At 41.3% G+C, this 19,018-nt stretch overlaps 2 protein-coding genes across 3 annotated transcripts; one reads left to right on the forward strand and one right to left on the reverse strand.

Moving 5' to 3' along the window:
- The first annotated feature begins 9,083 nt into the window (after positions 1–9,083).
- Positions 9,084–10,843, forward strand: syce2 (synaptonemal complex central element protein 2). Its single transcript, XM_018738384.1, has 4 exons — positions 9,084–9,422; positions 9,622–9,713; positions 10,010–10,208; positions 10,475–10,843. Exons 1-4 carry the CDS (start codon positions 9,345–9,347, stop codon positions 10,667–10,669), a joined length of 564 nt encoding a protein of 187 aa, XP_018593900.1. The 5' UTR covers positions 9,084–9,344; the 3' UTR covers positions 10,670–10,843.
- A 372-nt stretch (positions 10,844–11,215) lies between these two features.
- On the reverse strand, positions 11,216–16,382 carry gcdhb (glutaryl-CoA dehydrogenase b). Of its 2 annotated transcripts, none has more exons than XM_029250020.1 (12): positions 16,243–16,315; positions 15,691–15,806; positions 15,540–15,578; positions 15,288–15,428; positions 14,766–14,828; positions 14,403–14,573; positions 13,713–13,842; positions 13,202–13,418; positions 13,001–13,104; positions 12,779–12,904; positions 12,101–12,261; positions 11,216–11,601 (listed from the first exon to the last, which is right to left on the reverse strand). In XM_029250020.1, the coding sequence occupies exons 2-12, from the start codon at positions 15,791–15,793 to the stop codon at positions 11,528–11,530; spliced, it is 1,329 nt and encodes a 442-aa protein (XP_029105853.1). In that variant the 5' UTR covers positions 15,794–15,806; positions 16,243–16,315; the 3' UTR covers positions 11,216–11,527. The 2 variants fall into 2 exon arrangements, with proteins under 2 accessions (XP_029105853.1, XP_018593902.1); XM_018738386.2 differs by having other exon boundaries at positions 11,217–11,601; positions 16,306–16,382.
- Positions 16,383–19,018: the final 2,636 nt, after the last annotated feature.

Genomic DNA, 19,018 nt, shown 5'->3' on the forward strand with positions numbered 1-19,018 from the left:
ACCAATAAAGAGTAGCAATACTGGAGTGTTTTGTGTATATTAAATTAATACATCAAACATACCTGCTTTTCGAATAAACTAATTACTCAGGAACCTAGACGTTAGCCCCTTGAGACTAGCTACATGCCCGAGTATCATAATATTTAATTCAGATTTCACAGAAATGATCCAGTCTGAGTCAAGGGAACATTTTCTTTCATAAGCACTGTTACACCCGTTACATTTAAGGGACCCTTTACTTTGTCATTTGTAATTATGTGATGCGTATGTAGCCTAATTCTCAATTTTATTAAAATGAAAATCACAGGATGCAGTGGATCTCTTACATTGTGGCTGGGAAGCTATGCTGAGCAAAAGTTTTAAACATGTCCATTGAAAAGGACAAAGATGAAGACAGTATGTAACATCTGCGGCTAAAAAATTGCATGCATGTGCCGAGCAGAACCATCCTTGTGACCTGTTGTGGTGTTCAGCACTAGGGAATCATTTCATTCACCCAATGTTTTTCCTTTGTTGAAGCCTCAGGAATCAAATGTGTTGCTGCCATCCATGATCTTATTGCTCACCATTACTGGTAATGCTTGTAGAGTAAAGTTTCCTGTTCAAAAGTCCTTTTGTCTACACAGCTCATTACTGGAGCACTGCACCTTTGTATGGAATAAGCACTTTGAAAATCAAAATGCATGGATGTGTGTTCATTTAGTTATACAATTGGGTATTTTCAGTTCTTTTTTTGTATAGCCTTGCTTAGAGCATAAATTGGAGATGTGCAGCGGCTAGCACAAGTCACAGTGTGTTTACTCTTAGTATGTAACAGCAGAACCTACACTTGAACATACCCATGTGGTCTGCTGCTCATGATCAGTGAAGGTTTACTGTATGACATAGCTACATCTGGGATAACTCAGAACTGGCCTGTGGATAGTGCCCTAATCTAATAAATGTGACTGCATCCAAGTTACAGAATGGGGAAGTGATGAGATTGCAGATCTTACCAAAATCCTGCTGTGTCTGGAGTTTTTCCACAGAAAACATAGTGGAATTTGCACTCTTAAAGTTATCTCTTGCAACATACATTTTTCTGCAGATTAAATGTACAGCCACAATCAGGCTGGTTTTACTTCTGCTGCAGTTAGTATAAATCTTGAGTGCTCTGCCCATGCTGTTTATGAAATGGCAAATGAATGGCTCGTGCTTCAGTTATGTAATGACAGATAATGTTTTGTAAGGCGCACAGGTCTAAGAAGTGCAAGGTGTTGGCATGAATTCTGATCCCTGTTTTAGTGCTTAGTGTGGAATCTTAATGTTTGTTCTTGCTTTATTTTGTTTCTGTCTCCGTCTTGCTGCGCTGCATGCTGTTTAAACGTATCTTGTTTCTTTATGGCCTTTAATGTGCCCTTTTGGAAGGAGTTGTCTTCTGTTATGTTGTTTTCCACTCTGAAGCAATAACAGTGTTAGAGTTGACTTACACGTAATCTCCCACGTAATCCCCCCACTTCCAGGAACTGGCTTTTCCCACATGAACTGTGGACCGTGGTGTGGAGCACACATCATGAAAGAGTCAAAAAATCAAAATAAACATATTGGCAAAATGCAGTGGGCAGCATGCAGCTTTTCCAAGGAGTGAAAATCTGATGTAAGGGAGTGGGAAGTTTAAAAGGTTTGTCTGACATAACAGGATACACTGCGTGAAAGACGGGATTAATTCAGGTCTGAAATCTATTTTAGAAAAGAATCCAAGACCTCTAGTTAAGTGCTACTTAATGCAGGAAAATGACAATGGTCCAGGAACCCTACTAATGAAACAATGTAGGTTACAGTGTACAGTGTTCTGGTTTTGTTGGACTTCATGTTGTTTTATAGGTAATTTTTTATGTTCTGGGAGAAGCTGGAACAGTGCAAACAGCGCAATGTTTACAAAAGTCTTTTAGTATGTAACACGTGTTTGGTAATGTTTGAATATTTTCTCACTGTCTTATTAGGATCCCGTCAGTGTAATTTGGTTTGTGGTTTTGGGGACAGTTGTGAAGACAACTTGAAAGTTTAGGAATGTTGTCTGCATGATGCTGCTTCTTCTGTTAATGCAAGTATGCAAATAATCCTTTTGGATTTGAATGGATGGGCTGTTGTGGGCGAGCGGTAAACATTGTGCCAAACCTTTAACCTTAGTGCTTTGCTAAATGAATTACAGCAACTGCTTAAGTCCTTCACTAAGCTAGTCCTTGGACATCTAAAAATAACTTCAGACCATCCCAAACCAGTGCAAATTCAATCAAATCTTTTTGTGTTAACTGGATTCCTCTAAACTGAAACCTCAACATTAGCCACACATCTTAAGTATTAAAAAAGGAAAACAAAATATACAGTCATTGTACCATGTTTGAATGATTGCCCAAAACTTTAGTTGAGACATTTTTCCATTTTAGTTTAGAAATGCTGTATTGTATTTTCATTGTCACCTTTCAACTTTAAAATTAATTTGCACATCAGAACACAAAAAGGTATAATTATGAAATTTATTTTACCCTTTGAAAACATTACTATGTCACACGTGATGCCTTGCATCTTCAAATTTTTCACATGGTCATCACAAAAACTGCTGTAGGTGTTTAAAATTTTTTTGAAAAATGACAATGACACATCTAGTTTATAAGCATCTTTTTTTATTCACAGGGATACAGCCATGGAAGCATACAACTGCTGCCTTTAGATTTCTTTATAATTACTTCTGCCATAAGACTGGTTTGGTTTTTTTTTTTTGGGTTACTCTTTCAAACTTTTAACAGATACAAGGTCTACATTGCCTTTGTTTGAAAGGTGAATCCAAGCCTTGAAACTTTCGTATCCATAGAAGATGGCTTGCTGCCACATGTGACCTTTAACTCTTGTTACTGCTCTGTTCAGAAAGACCATTGACTGACACATGGCTCAGACTAAGCAAAATGTATTTTATTAATCACCATAACAAGTGCAAACCATTTAAAAAGGACAAAGAAACAGAACATTTTACATACAATTTTATTCATCGCTAGCACAAAATTCAGAATACACTTTTTCATTCTGCTCTGTCGATCAAGTATAACTGCAATGTTAGCCTTGAGAATCTTTACTCCATCCAATAGGGACTGGAAAAAAAAAATTCCATGTTTTGATTTCGTAATAGGAGTCCAGTTAGATGACCAGTGTTATAATCCAACTGAGAGTCTTGAGCAGAAAAATGAACATGAGCGTGCGCAGGTTAATTCAGGTCCTAGATGTCACGAGGCAGTGACTGAGTGAGCCCAGGACTCCCAGGGGCTGTCCCAGTGGAAACTGGTGTGCCGTGAGTGGGGAAAAATGATGGGATGTAGGGAATGGCTGCCAGCAGCAGAGGGCTCGTCTGTGGGCTCTCCTCTGGAGACAGTGGGATGACCACATCATCTTGGTCCCACACGTGGAAGGCGTTGCTGTGTGAGTGGGGGAGTATTGCTGGCACCTGGACCGGACTGTTGCACCTCAGGTCCGTCACCTTCTCAGGATCGTCCTCATCGGGCCCCAGCACACAGTCTGCAATTAAGTCAAGACAGAAAAGCCATCGGTGCCCAAAATTGACTGAATTCTAAGTCAGTAGGTCAACATACTTCAGGTTACGGTAAGTCGTCAATCTTCTTCAAAAACTTATGATCTAAGGCAACAGAAATTTTTTTTTTTAATATGTGTGACCATCTTACTGAGTGTCTTTGCAGTAGAATCGGATAAAAAGGGCACGCGGAAGGTTACGAGATGTATATACTGCCAGAATCATTAACCGGGTGGATGTTACTGAGTGCAGTTTTTAAGGTTTTGAGCGGACTTATAAATTCCTGAATTATATGGTACACCAGAGGGAAAGCTACCCACGTCAGTTTTGTACCAATGAAATTTGTTGCATTGGCATTGTTTTCACTGCAACTGACCTGCAATGTCTCTGGCGAGGTCCTTGATGAGATGTCCCACGATGGCATAGGCTACTGCCACCACCACCAACGCAGCCATGAGCAGGTAGAGCACCGCTTTGGGTAGCGGGATCAGTTCTCTTGGTGGGGGCCTGTAGTCCTTGAAGAGGGGCTCTTCCTCGGGGAAGGAGTACTGGTAAGAGTGGCCGGCCCCTCCCGTCAAGTTTAAAGTGGTTACATTGGTCGATAAATTCATTGTGACAAAGTGAGGATTCCTGGATCAAGCTGGAAAATGTTCTCCTTATTTTTCTGGTTTCCCCTTGTCTGTGTGAGTGGGTGTTTTTCTTTTTTTTTTTTAATTTTAATGTTCTGTCAAGTCCGAGTTTTGAAGTTATTCATTTCAAAGGTTTTGTTTTTCTCCACTTTGTCCTCTCACTGCTTTTCCAGAGTTTTTGCTTCCTAAAACATGAGGCATGACAATGTATTAATGCATTGATTTAAAAAAAAAAAAAAAAAAAAAAAAAAAATCACGTGCTTTATTATGGTGACAAACATCTCCTTCGGTTTTTGCAACTGCTCTACATTTTAACACGCAATAAAACAACAAGAACGAAATATAATCCATAACACACTGGAAGACATATACACCTCCAGGTGTAAAATCGTACCAAGCCCAAGGCTTGGGTAAAATTGTGCCAATCAAGACTCTTGCCAAATATTGCATCAAGTTAGTTTCAACCAGCAACAAATTTAATCGCACAATACAATTACGTCAAGGAAACATCAGTTAAATTTTTTTAAATCCATTTCAAAAGGCGGCTTACTGTAAGAGATGGCAGAATTTCCCAAATAATATCTGATAATTCACAGTGAGGCGACAGATATACCTACAAAAGTGAGGGTGCAGCTGTCAGTCCATCAGAGCGCGCAGCACCGCACCGCTGAGCGCCTCGCCGTTTCTTCTGCATCTAGTGAATCCTACGCTAATTTCGTTTGTACTCAGGCTCCGCCCCTTAACCAGTCTGGCCTCCCTATTGGTTATTTCAAGAAAATATTCAAAAAAAGTCTCCTCCGCGCACCCCTTTGTTTTTTGCTGCTCTGCTTTCAGTCCCTCGTTCCTTTTGAATTCCGTGAATCATGTTTTATTTTTTTCCTTTCTCATTTCTGCTGTTTGTAGGGGGACCAGCTTCCCGGAGCTTTCCTAATGTCCTGTTCCGTTTTCTTTTAGTTTACTTCAAAACGCATAGTCACTTTTACTCCCGGGCCAGATTTTTAATTGACATTTTCAATGCAAATGTATACATTATGAATAATTTCAATGTTGCCTCTTCTGCTTTGAAAAATAATAAATTGTACTACTGGAGGCCTGCTCTGTTACAGATATTATTTTTGAAACAACACCTATCTACAGGAGCATCTTATGTAATAACTATGATAAGAGTTCTCTGCTGGTTGTCCCATCTCTTTATTTTCCATGTTGAGATTTTATATGCCCGTGTGCCTATATTTTTTATGGGAGAATCTGTGTACCCTAGGGTTTGGGTTATGTTATTTTTATTAAATTCTGTTTGCATAGCTCACATAGATTAAAGATAATAAAAAATTAAAAGGCAAAAAACTATGATCTTGCATAACAGTAAAGTCGAGCAGGCATGGGATTTGTCTATTTCATAATGTTTCATTTCCACAGCAGATGCAGACAGCCAAGAGGCCAGAGAGCACTGAGCACTGGTTTTATGCACTTCATAATGTATATCATGCCCCAGCCTCTGGTGGATTTAAAGCCCAATCACACCGAATGAAAACTCAGATTAACTCATCAGACTGCTGAAATCAAACATGAGCTCTTAATGTTCAGTAGTTTTCCCCTTGGGAATCTAAAAAGGGTTCTTCCCTGACTGCGGTAGTCTTTTGTCTGTCTTTCTTATTCCCTCCGTTTCAAAAACTAATCTCCATGAACTATGGTAACCTCTAATTGTGTGTGTGTGTGTGTGTGTGTGTGTGTGTGTGTGTGTGTGTGTGTGTGTGTCTGTGCGCGCGCACCCACCCACCCACTCTTTGTGTTATATTTTTGTTGTTGTGATTAGGCTTCCTCCTCTCCGTTTCTTACACACTTCTGGAAAATTCAGTGCACAATGTGATATATCATCAGCAAACAACAATAGTTGTAAATGTAATACATTGTAAATGTTAGTCAGTTCTGGAGCATATAATATTTATTAAATGAGATTAAAATATTAAAATCAGTGTATTTTGTAAGAACTATCAAAAATCTGTACTTTACTCTCTTTCTTAGTCTGCTTCCCTGTATGCTAGTTTGCCTCTCCCTTTCCTTGAGCTGTTTGCTCTTTTAAGACAATACAATCGATGTTGCGCTCTCTGTTCCCAGTACTGTATTCCTGGTTTCCTGGTAGGTAGCTCACCATCAGCAATATAAATGTGTGCACATTGTGTGATCTTTCCTTCAGATAACTGATTTGCAAATGTGGTGCAATTTGTAATGCTAAATGAGCAGGAAGTGGGGCAGTGATCAAATTTCTTCTTGTAATCAAGTTCAGGTACTATGACTACTTGGGGGATGTGGTAACGCAGCGGGTTTGACCAGTGCCTTGCTGTTTGGTGGGTCTGGGGTTCCGAGTCCTGCTTGGGGTGTGTGGCATTTCCATGTTTGTCCCCTACGTGTGCTTCCCCCGACATGTGGAGGAAAGACCTGACGACCCACTTCTGTTCCTTCCTTGCCTTGAGAATCATACGGATAGTTGCTACGGGTCAGGTTTGACTCGGTGGCACTGATGACTGTGACTACTTATAGCCTATGTTCTATTTTTGTTCAGGGGAGGGAAAGCAGTCATTGGCTCTTAGATGAAGAATGGAAGAGAGACATAAGACAGTAGATGAGTCTGGAGAGAACCAAAAAAAGAAATGGAAAAATAGGAATTAAAGTTGGATTTATCAGACATTTATTCAAGTCCAGTTTAACAAAGTCGGAAACAAAACTATATTTTCGATGTACACATATTTTGATGTTTGATGAATTTTAGCACTATTGTGTAAACTGGATAAATCCAGCTAAATATATATAGTAAATTTATTGTGCATTTGAATGCTTGAGTCTTAAGATATAGGTGTCAAGGATGTGGAAGGACGACAATACTCTCCCTTCCTCACAATTAATAACAGCAAGGGCAATGTGTCGGATTACAGTGGGGGGGGGCACCAGAACTCATCACTATTGACAATGACCCAGACAAGGAGCCTTGTATCCAGTGTTGGCAATGGGCTCAATGGAATATAATATCACGCACAGCAATGCCTTACCCTTCGAGAGACTGTGCAAAGTCACCAGCATCAATTGCCTTTGAGAAACGATAATATGATGTTGCTTTCATTGCACAAATTCACAGATCCAAATCCACCTCTGAAAGAAATATGAAAAACAATGATAACAGTATCTATTAGTAGGAAGGGAAATTCACAAATATCAGTTTGAAATAGCTTCAGTGTATTTTTCTGAATAATTTATTTAAGCATGATTTTATCAAAGAAGATAATCATCCTCCCACTGTATTATTTTAGCAGATGGTACATAACATAAAGGCTTGGCTGTAAACAATGAATCATGGTATAATCTAAAGGGCAGCATACAACATGAATTTCCTGCTCGTTTATAACAAAAAGGTGCACTAAAAGAAGGTGATAATTCCTACCTCAACAGATGATGGCGCGTATGTTTTTGTTATGGTTTTTAAGGGCTTTTTATAAATGCTCATTTCTATTCATTAGCTTGCTAATAGAGTTTGGATTTAATTTCAGACTTAAAAAGGTACAAGGTGTTTGTTCCTCAGGGGTTCTTATGCAAACTGCTCCCATTTTTTTTTCCTGCTCCCCACATCCCCTGTCATCTATTTTAGGTTGATCATTTACATGAAATCCTGCTCCTGGTTTGACTTTGATTCTCTCTCATCTCTCTCGGTCACATCAGCCAAGTCTGGGATCGTTGAGTGTTGAATTGTGTCATTAATCTGCAATCATACTACATTTTTGAGATGTTTCCAGCCTTTGCAGGAAAAAAAAGAGGTGGAAATTTTTGTTAAAGCAATCTTTACAAAGTCATTGGTTTAATGGGTCAGGTGTTGATTTGTATTACAGTTAGCTGTAGTCGAGACGGCATCACATGTATCCCGGGCAACAATCATGGATTTGGCAGTATATCTGTGTACAGAAAATTAAACACACACGCATCACACATCATCTGAAACTGCTTGTCCCATTTTTGGGTCGCGGGGAGCCGGAGCCTAACCTGGCAACACAAGGCGAAAGGCTGGAGGGGGAGGGGACACACCCAGGACAGGACGCCAGTCCCTCGCAAGGCACCCCAAGTGGGACTCGAACCCCAGACCCACCGGAGAGCAGGACCCGGTCAAACCCACTGCGCCACCGCACCCCCCACACAGGAAATTAGAAATGATAAAATTTAAAATTACAGTATGATTTCAATAAATTCATATCAGTTACATTTCTAGAAGCAGTCCTGTTTTCCCGCACTGTTTTTTGTTCAGAGAAGTTATTCTGCTGTTTATTTCATAAGGCCTTTGCTCCAGGGACAGATAGCTTTTTATAACATTTATTAATAATAGTATTACCTGGAAATACTCTGTGATGTATTGTGGGGATAGCTATCTGTATTGTGAGATTATAATCTTAATCCGTAAATGCATGTTGAATTCAGAAGGCACAGTACCATTAAGCAGTGAGTTTTATTTATTTTTTTTTTTGTAGATGTGTCCTCATTTTATGTGACCTCAGCGTCCCACGTCCAGCGGGCCACTAGCGACAGGTTTCACATTGCAGGTCTGTCGCGTTCCCTCCAACGCTGCCGAACCGCGCGCGATTCACATTCCGGCGCGCGGAAGGAGCGGCGCGCGCGCTGAGTCCGGCGGCGGTTCGCCTCTCTTACCATAGCGCGGCCGTTGGTCCGGAGGGCGGAAAGCGGACACGTATTTGAACGCGCCTGTAATATCTCTGTGGCTTTACAAAATTTTAACGTGTGAATTCGCGAATATTGCGTGTTAAGGTAGTAATAAGGTATTTACGGGTAAGATCCGTATATGAAATGCAATAACTTAAGACTTAAGTTCTTCGACACGACTTCCTGAGGAAAATTTTCCAGCGGTTTTTTAACACTATTCTTTATAATTATGTCGATTAAATCTTTAATTCCATTTTTAAAAAGTCTTTAAAAGACAAGGAATCCGCAGTGAATATATTGTTTTTGAGTCACTCACTGTGAGCCGGTTTGTGACTTTGGTTAAGTGAAGCGTCTCGGTCACATAACGTCGTGAGGCGTTTTCTCAAGTGCATGTTGGCTGCAGGTCGTCGAAGGATTCCGGGGACCCCCAGCAAATACATACCTGAAGTGAACACCTGGCCATGGAGCAGTTTTTCCTGGAGAACATGGGTTCCAGCCCTCAGTCCGAGGCCGCAGCCAGCGCTCACAGCACTGGGCCGGTGCGCCCTTACACTTTCATACAGTACACAGTACACACAGCTTTAAAAACCTTTTCAGTGTCATTCACCATTTCTCATAATACCTATTGGACATATTAGCATTTTCTATATAGTTTTGTTTGTGATGGTTCCTGTTCTCTCACGTGTCTTCTTCCACATGTACAAATGAATAATGAGATTTGTTCCCCACTCTTCCTAGGAGGCCGTGGAAGGGCTGGACTCTGACCTCCACTCAACAGGGGAGATCTCCTCGTTTTTGAACCTGAGCGAAAGCCTGCAGCACCAAACAAGGTGAGAGGAAAGGGATCAGTTTTCAGCACTTATGAGCTTCTTACTGAAACACATGATTAGTGCTCAGGGCTTCCCAGTAAAAAGCAAGTATCCTTAAACATTTTCAGCTTTCAGAGGTTATGATATGTTTATGATGTGTTTGCTGTGCACGGTGGAGACATCCTGAGGGCTGCCTAATTTTTTCCCTTTCTGTTGATGTAATGCGCGTACAGTATTGTATTTTTCTCAGATGTGCGTCACTTTGGAGAAAAGCATCTGCTAAATGAATACGTGTAAATGTTTTGTTTCTTTCAAAGTGATGATTCCGGCATCAGCATCTCCAGCAAAAGTCAGTCCTGTGAACTTCAAACTGAGAACTCAGTTTATTTCTCCACTCTCAGTTCCAAAATAGACGAGATAGGGAAAAAAGCTCAGGACTTGATAGAAAAGATAAATGAAAATCGTGCAGTGGACCAGGAAATTCTGAATAATTTCCAGGAAAAGTTAATGAAGAAGGTAACCTTCCACTTTAGGAAATCATAAATACTAAAATTTAAAAACAGCAACAACTTACATTTCTAGCTGAACATTGTTGCCCAGTGTGTATTTGAAACTGTAATAATTCTTATAATGTGGAATATCAGTTCAAGTCCTTAAATGTCAACAAATGAGGTTACTGACAGCTGTTGCAAAGCAAGCATTTCCATAGTATGCGATCTGCATATTATAACTGAATCATTTAAAAAGTTTATTTAAGCGAAGTGGAGCGCTTGTCTCGCCAGGTGAGCGAGGTCTGCCAGAATGTGCGAGAACAGATGTTCAGCAGGTATGAGGAGAACAGCCGTGTAATGGAGATGAGTCTGATGGAACTCTCAGAGGTGCTGGACAGGAGCACTCAGCTCAACACCGAACTGCAGAATGCCAGCCTGACGCTGGCGGCTATCAGTAGAGGGTTGCACCAGGCTCCAGCACAGTGACAGAACCTTTATCGCTTCCATTATTACTGTACCATAATTATAGCTTAAAGATCGTTTGTTTTAAAGAATAACAACTTGCGTATAACAGGACTTACAAATATGCTTATTGAAAAATGAACTTAAACACAGCTCCTGTGTAACTTTAACTTGTCACAACAGATGTCTTTCAAAAGAGTTCAGACGACAATGTATTTTTCCATTAAAATTTTTTTCCTCAAAATATACTGAGGTGCTTTGCAAGAATGTGAATATTTAAACATTCCACGTCACACAACCAAGCATACAATCCAGATCCATTTCAAAATATAAATATAGTATAGAAATATTTCAACCCATCACCTATATGTAATGGCTGAAAACAGAAATGCTACAAAGTGAGTTAATTTACTCCAAATTTGTATCACCAGACTATTATTTTAATATGGGATGTGTGTAGCTGAGAAATACTAATGTAAAGTGCAAACAGCATTTATTATACATTTTGACTCAACCAAAAGCAGAATTGGGCATGTTTTGAAGAAAAATGTTTAAAAATTTAAGTTTACCATTTAAATGTAATATTTTTCCAGTATGACAGCATTTTTTGGGGGGGGGGGCAAGCATTATTGCCAACAAAGTAGTAATATGAGAATCCAAAAACATATGTTCATGCAAACTTGCTCATTCTTAATTTGTATTCTCTTTAAATGACTTTACGCTAAAATCATTCTATTCAGCATAGTGTGAACAAAATTACTGCCAATAAACTGAAAAATTAACTTCCCAGAATTTGTTTTTAATGCAGTAGCACTAAGGAATTTGATACTGATCTCCTGTTAATGAGCAGGTGGTAATGCCATTCTCATCTTCATATAACGTCTACTTCTCCACTGTGAATGACTGTAGTCCAGTGATAGCTCTGCCTAAAATTAAGGCATGGATGTCATGTGTCCCTGTAAAAAAGTAAAGACAACATTGTTACTAAATGGAAAGTTTATCCTTGTAAAGCAGGTTACAGAGAGTGAAGAATTTTGATATTAGCAGTAATCACAATCTATGTTCTAAAGCTGAAATGGGTAAATGACATATGAACAGTCTTTGCCAGTTACTGGCAATTTATTTATTTATTTATTCTACTAAAAGGAAAAATGAGGCAAACGCAGTACATAATGTTGCTCAAATACTTGAAGCAGCATTAGATGTAATTCTACTGTCCTCTGCTGGTGGCACAGTGTGTATGCATTGTGTATCAATTTAATCGGCATCCTACATCTGAATCCTAAATTTTTGCTAGTCAATACTTTTTTTTTTGCCTAATCCCTGTTTATACTTTTTGTGAATTACAGTCTTTCACTTATGATTCTTTCTGCACAGTACATTTCCTATGCTCACTTCTCTTAGAAAACCCTCGCTGACAGTCACACACCATCGTCCTCACGATCCTCCACTCACCTTCGTACGTATTGACAGCCTCCAGGTTCATGACGTGACGGATGATGTGGTACTCGTCTGCAATGCCATTACCACCAAGCATGTCCCGTGCTTGCCGGGCAATGTCCAGAGCTTTGCCGCAGCTGTTTCTCTTGAGCATAGAGATCATCTCCGGGGCTGCTCTGCAAATCGGACAAACAAGACAGAGGTTGACCACCTTCTCCAGCCCAGCCGACGCTGAAAGTGCTGTATTTCTGACAAATGACTTCCAGTAATAACTCCAGCTTTAATGGAACATAAACTAAGCCAGTGACTGGTGTAGTGGCTCAGATGTTACATGGACACTGCCACCTGAAAAAAATTCTGGAGTCAGTTTTCAGTGATGGAACCTTTAATCTGATGCGTTTTTCCGTGCCTTTTCTTCAGAAATTCTTACTTCCCTGGTCTACACTGATGTAAGAGAGCGTCACCTTGTTTGTCTCCATTATTTATTCTTCTAGCTTAGTGGTAACTAGAGATCATGCTTACCTACCATACATACATTGGTCTTTTAAATTTTCAAATGTAAGTGGGGGTGGTGTAGATGTGAGTGTTTCTTCTTTAAGAGTCACCAAAAGCTGATTTTACAGCATGGAGGCCACTGTGCTACCATCCTTAAACTGCACCACATCTGCCAGAACACATGTACAGAGAGCTTACGTCTTTTTGTCCATAAGTCTGCCCAGCTGGAGACAGGACTGCAGCCCAACAGTAATCTCAGTCAGCATGTCTGCCATCTTCTTCTGCATGAGCTGGTTCCTGGCCAGAGGGACTCCGAACTGGATCCTGATGCATCAAAGAGAGACCCAACACTCAGCACAGTGCTGTGTGAAAATGCAACACTGTCTCCGTTTGTAGAAACGGTGTTCCTTTGCTCTTTACCTGTCCAGTGTGTACTGACGGGCCGTATGAAAGCAGAACTCAGCGGCCCCAAGTGCACCCCAGGCAATGCCGTAACGGGCGTTGTTCAGACAGCCAAAGGGGCCCTGGTGGATTGGCAGAGATTCTGGTCATACATGCCTAATCATTTAATAATACAATTAACAGCATAACACAAAGTGTACAAAAAAAAGGTACACTTACAGCAAGTCCAGAGGCATATGGCAGCATATTCTCCTCTGGGACTTCTACATCGTCCATCACAATCATGCCTGTTGGGGAGGCCCGTAGGGAGAACTTGCCCTCGATCTTTGGAGTACTCAGGCCCTTCATACCGCGCTCCAGGATGAAGCCGCGCACCTTGCCGTCGTCACACTTGGCCCACACCACACAGATATCTGCCACTGGGGAGTTGGTGATCCTGGGACCGGACAACAACAACGAGAGCTCTCTAATTGCTCAACGTCCGGCAGTGCATTCTTCATTAGGCATACTCTATCGATAAACACAGGCAAGAGTTGACCTTGTCAATTTCACATAACTCAGTTACTCATGTTAACTAAAATCAAGTCTACTTTTCTATATACCACTTGAAATACTCTTTTTCTGGTGGGTTAAAATGACAGACTGCTGAATGGTGACTCATAAAATGGACCTGAAACAGTCAATAAAGATGCTTTGTTTTTCCAGATCTACTAGTAATTGCTTAACTTACCATGTCTTGGAGCCCGTAAGGGTGAAGGAGTGACTGGAGGGATTGTATTTGGCCCGGGTCTCCATGCTACCTGGATCACTGCCATGATTTGGTTCTGTCAGCCCAAAGCAGCCAAGAATCTCTCCCCGTGCTTAGGCCAAAAAGGTACATGGGATAACATGTTTAAAAAAAACATTTCTCACACACAATGTCTTCAACCGCTTGTCCCAAGTGGGGTCACAGTGAACCGGAGCCTAACCCAACAACACAGGGCGCAAGGGATGTACCCTGAACAAGACCCCAGTACGCCGCAAGGCACCCCAAGCAAGACTCGAACCCCAGACCCACCACAGAGCAGGCCCTGGCCAAACCAGCTGTGCTGCCGCACCCCCCACATTTATGTCAATGTATCAGTACTTCTTTTTGACATGTTAGAAAAAAACCTTTGATCACTTCAACATTGTCTTTGCTGTAATCACACAGAATAAGGAAATGCACACAGTTTAATTCTACTTCATCCATAAAAATCCATTTCTCATAGATTAAAGTGTGGATTTAGAGACTTTTTGCAAGAAACTTGGTGACACAAACTGCAGTCCTGAACAGTACAACAGAGTAAAAAAAACAGTTTAAAAAGACTGCACACCGGAACAGGTCAGTTCAGCCACAGACGAAAGTGATCAACTGAACTGGTGACTAATGCCTCCTTACCCAGTTTCGGCAGGTACTTTTCCTTCTGCTCCTGTGTACCATATGCATTGATGGGGTGCATAACTAGGGAGGACTGCACACTCATGACAGAGCGGTAGCCGCTGTCTACCCTCTCCACCTCCCTTGCGATTAGGCCGTAAGCCACGTAGCTTGCGCCTGCACAGCCATACCCTAGTGGAGGCAAGAGAGAGTAAGGAAAAGCATAAGGTGAAAAATAGGGTTTAGAACTAATGAAAGCAACAAAGCAGAGTGGATGAGAAAAAAGTTATAGGACAGGAAAAACAATGACATCATTCATTGTATTGTCTAGTTATCTAACGCAGCATGTTAGTCAAACAATATACATGATATGTATTAGTTCACCTTTAATAGTGGAGCCTAAAACTCCCAGTTCCCCCATCTCTGACACAATCTCACGGTGGAACACTGTGGAAAAAGAAACACCGTTAGTTCTTTCAAACTTGGGCTTTCAGGTTTTATGAAAGATTTTCTATATTCTATTTTAGGCTTTGGGTATTTTAAAACAAGATTATTCTCATTGCAGACAACATTTAGCTTGTGGACACTAAGCATTTGACTTTTCGCACCAACTTTCCGGTAGTTTTTATTTAAATTATGGGAAACATGCACCGCGGTTTTCTAGATCACATACTGTTGACAACTCAAAAGCAAGTGTAAGTCCTAAAGCAGTGGCTTTGAACCTGGAAGAACAACAGAACACCTGAGATTATACTAGAAAACTTAAGCAGACAGTCCATGATGCCATGGCGTGGGTCTCGGGGTCGTTTTCAGTGAAGTACAAAGCATACTGGTCACACTAAAACCCATAATCATTGAGCGACTTACCCAGCAACTAAGCGACACGATCACAACGCATGTGCTCACCCTCATTCCTGTTGGCCATCAGGATGCGCGGCATGAGCTTTTCCTGACAGTACGTGCGGAAGGAGTCTCGGATCATCACCTCCTCCTCGGTGAGCTGCCCTTCTAAATCCAGGGCATCGAGCCAGTTAAACCGGACCTTGGCTGCAGTTTGTCACAGGACGTCGGGAAAGGCAGACACCACAGGGGACTCAGTACCATTGCTTAAAAAGGAGCACAACACTTCTACGATGAACATGCAGAGATGAAACATACGTGCTTTGGCTGTTTCCTTCTCGCTCCCTTTCTTGGCATCTGCGGAAAGAGAAATCTGACTCTAGATGCATGAAAAAAAAACTTGAGAGAGGTGTGGGCTATAAGGTGGACGTGTTCGGGTGTCAGTGGGTACCGTATGAGCATCACGCACCCGTGCGGACAGTCGCTGCTGTCCCCTGAGCTCTCACTGCGGAGGACAGGGCACATCTGCGAGGGCTGAGAAAGAGGCGGACTGCGGCGCTCCGTAAAGCCATGTGTGCACTAACTCTGAGGAGGGAGGGACAGACAGACACACAGAGGCAGACATGACTTGACATAGTCTATACTCCTATACTACACTATAATACTATACTATATAGGCTATAGGCGTTCAGATACCTCAAAACTCAACACATATTTCACATGACACTGTCTGTGACTGTTCTGCCCTCTTCTCAGTCTCCTCCTGTCCCTGTTTGCACTGAGCTCTGACGGCTCACACACACAGCACAGTCTCTTTCTCCGCGTTCCAGAATTTGGAAGAGTACAGCATACACGTGTTACTGTTTTATCTGGTAACTCATCATCAAATTATAAGTAACGAGAGAGAGTGGAGGACACAGACTCAGAGGTGTCCCAACTCACTCACTCACTGCTTTCACGCGAAGTCACGGATTACGTAAGTAGTATGCATTATTATATGCACGAATCCTAAATCACTCACTTTCACAAAAACTCGAAAAATAACTCAGAGAATTAGAAGAGGGGGGAAAAGCTTTTTCAGTACCCGTTTTTAGGTAAATAAGCTCTTTGATCAGGCGCTTCTTTCACAGCCCCTGCTGACAGAAGACCGACGTCTCTAAGAGGCAGTGAAGTCAAATCCTATTGGAGGAAGGGAAACGTGGAACGGACCCGATATTCCGCCATGTTGAGTGTGTCGAACTAAAGCGTACGTGAGTGCCGGTGGTCAAGTTTCAGGTAAAACATTTAACAATTCACCAGATTACTATTGGAATAATAGTTCATTTCCATACTAACTTTATTGTCCACTTAACCGTGAATCACGGCGTGATGTATTTATTTTGCGGCACGTCTCAAGTGTTTTTTATGTGTTAAGTGATTTCTTACGTGTAATCAAACAATTACGTAACAAGTACCGGCAATTATAAGCGAACGAAAAACTGAACAAATATCAATTGTGTTTTCCTCACTCAAAAAGGCCGTCTCTGCTTGACATATTTTAGTTTGTCTGCGAGCCGAATGGACTACTCGAGGCGCATGGTGATTGGTCCGCATGCCTGATTGGCTCCCACGCGGGGGCGTGTCAGTATCCTATATATTCATTGGAAGGCTGAATTCAGATTTGAGATAGTCTGGGCTATTTACAGAGGAGTTAGGGAAAGTTTACGTAAGAGTTAGCAGGAATGTTGGCTAAAGTTTTCCAAACTTGACCTTTGTATTTTCATCTTCTTCTTTATGAGCTGCTTAGAAATTAAATGTTTGCGTTTATAAACCATGGAAAATTTCAAATGTTTATTTTTAATTTAATAAATAAACAGTATGACTTCAGTCAAATGAAGACTAAATAGTATACAAAATAGTTTTTACACAGTTAGGTAGAACTAGTTAAAGTTTTTAGGTTTAAAGGTATCAAAGGTCACATGCTCTCTGAATTTAGATCACTGTGATGATTACCATTTGATTTTAAACCATAAAGAAACACCCAGTATCCGAATAATTGTTGATAGGTAATTGATTGCATATATTTAACTGGTTACACATTTTTTTAAAGTCAAATAATACACACCACAATTCCCTTTGAAGAAAATTTGATTTTTGCTTAATTATGTAATATCAGTGTACAATGACTGTGGATTTATATAGAGTGTACTAAATTCAGAAATATAGAGTTTATTGTAAAGACTTATTATTATTAGAGCAGGATGTGATTTCACATATGTGGAGAAGTATGAATAATAATTTAGCATTTTGTTTTGGTCAATTTACGAATACCAAATGGCTGTCATAGCAGTTTGTAATGAGTAAAAAAAGAATAAATTGGCACATCAATTTATGAACAAAATTCAGGGCAGGGGTATGTTCATAACTCGATGTGTTCGCAAATCCAAAGTCATTTTTACCACCAGGTCACAATTAATAAAAGCTTCAAAGTCCACTTTACTGTCACTTCCACAAGATGTTTAGAAGATACATCAGAGTGAAACAGCGTTTCTCCTGGACCATGGTGTGACATAGAGGACAACATATGCTATTACTATAGGTAGTCCCCGAGTTACGAACGTCAACTTACATACAACCCATAATTACAAACCACCCCCTTACTGACCAGAAGTTGATTTTTTTTGTCACCCTTAAGTAACAATCAACTGAAAACTTCAAAATTAATCCTATTAAATAAAAAATTTAAGTTACTGTATATACACACACACATTTTCAGAACCGCTTGTCCCATACGGGGTCACGGGGAACCGGAGCCTAACCCGGCAACTCAGGGCGTAAGGCCGGAGGGGGAGGGGACACACCCAGGACGGGACGCCAGTCCATCGCAAGGCACCCCAAGCAGGACTCGAACCCCAGACCCACCGGAGAGCAGGACTGTGGTCCAACCCACTGTGCCACCGCACCCCCCACTGTATATACAATGGTTCGTAATAACAAACGGGTGCTACTTTGCGAAGTGCATCAAAACATGGCGTGTCTACAGCGGTTTGTGGGCTCGTGGGCAGGGCACATGAGCCTGAGGATGGACAGACTTCCTTCTTTTCTTGTTAAATGTCACGGTCTCTGTGGCACAAGTGAAAAAAACTTTTAGCCGAGTCAACATCCGCAAAGCTGCCGGTCCGGACGGAATTCCAGGGCGAGTTTTAAAAACATGCAGTGAGCAACTGGCTGCTGTCTTCACTGACATATTTAAAACTTCCTTAAAAAGCTCAGCTGTACCCACCTGCTTCAAAAACACCACCATTATCCCCATTCCTAATAAAAACAAAGTGAGCTGCCTTAATGACTATCGCCCAGTGGCACTGACCGCCATTGCAATGAAATGCTTTGAGAAGCTGGTGCTGGGACACATTCAAGACACCATCCCAGACACTTTGGACCCACTGCAGTTTGCCTACTGCCACAACAGATACACTGAAGAAGCCATATCACACACACTTCACACCACTCTGGCTCACCTGGACAATAAAAACTGGTATGCAAGGCTACTATTTGTGGACTATAGCTCGGGATTAAACGCTGTCATCCCAACCGAGCTGATCCACAAACTAGTAGGTCTGGGGCTGAGTGACAGATTGTGCAACAGGATTCTGGATTTCCTTACCGACAGACCCCAGTTTGTGCGGATTGGCAGAAATATCTCCTCCCCACTGACCCTCAACAATGGCACTTCACAGGGAAGAGTCCTGAGCCCGGTGCTGTATTCCTTGTTCACAGGTGACCGCGTGGCCAGGTACAGCTCCAACACCGTCATAAAG

The sequence above is a fragment of the Scleropages formosus genome, chromosome 3 (assembly GCF_900964775.1).
Source record: "Scleropages formosus chromosome 3, fSclFor1.1, whole genome shotgun sequence".
Taxonomy (NCBI): domain Eukaryota; kingdom Metazoa; phylum Chordata; class Actinopteri; order Osteoglossiformes; family Osteoglossidae; genus Scleropages; species Scleropages formosus.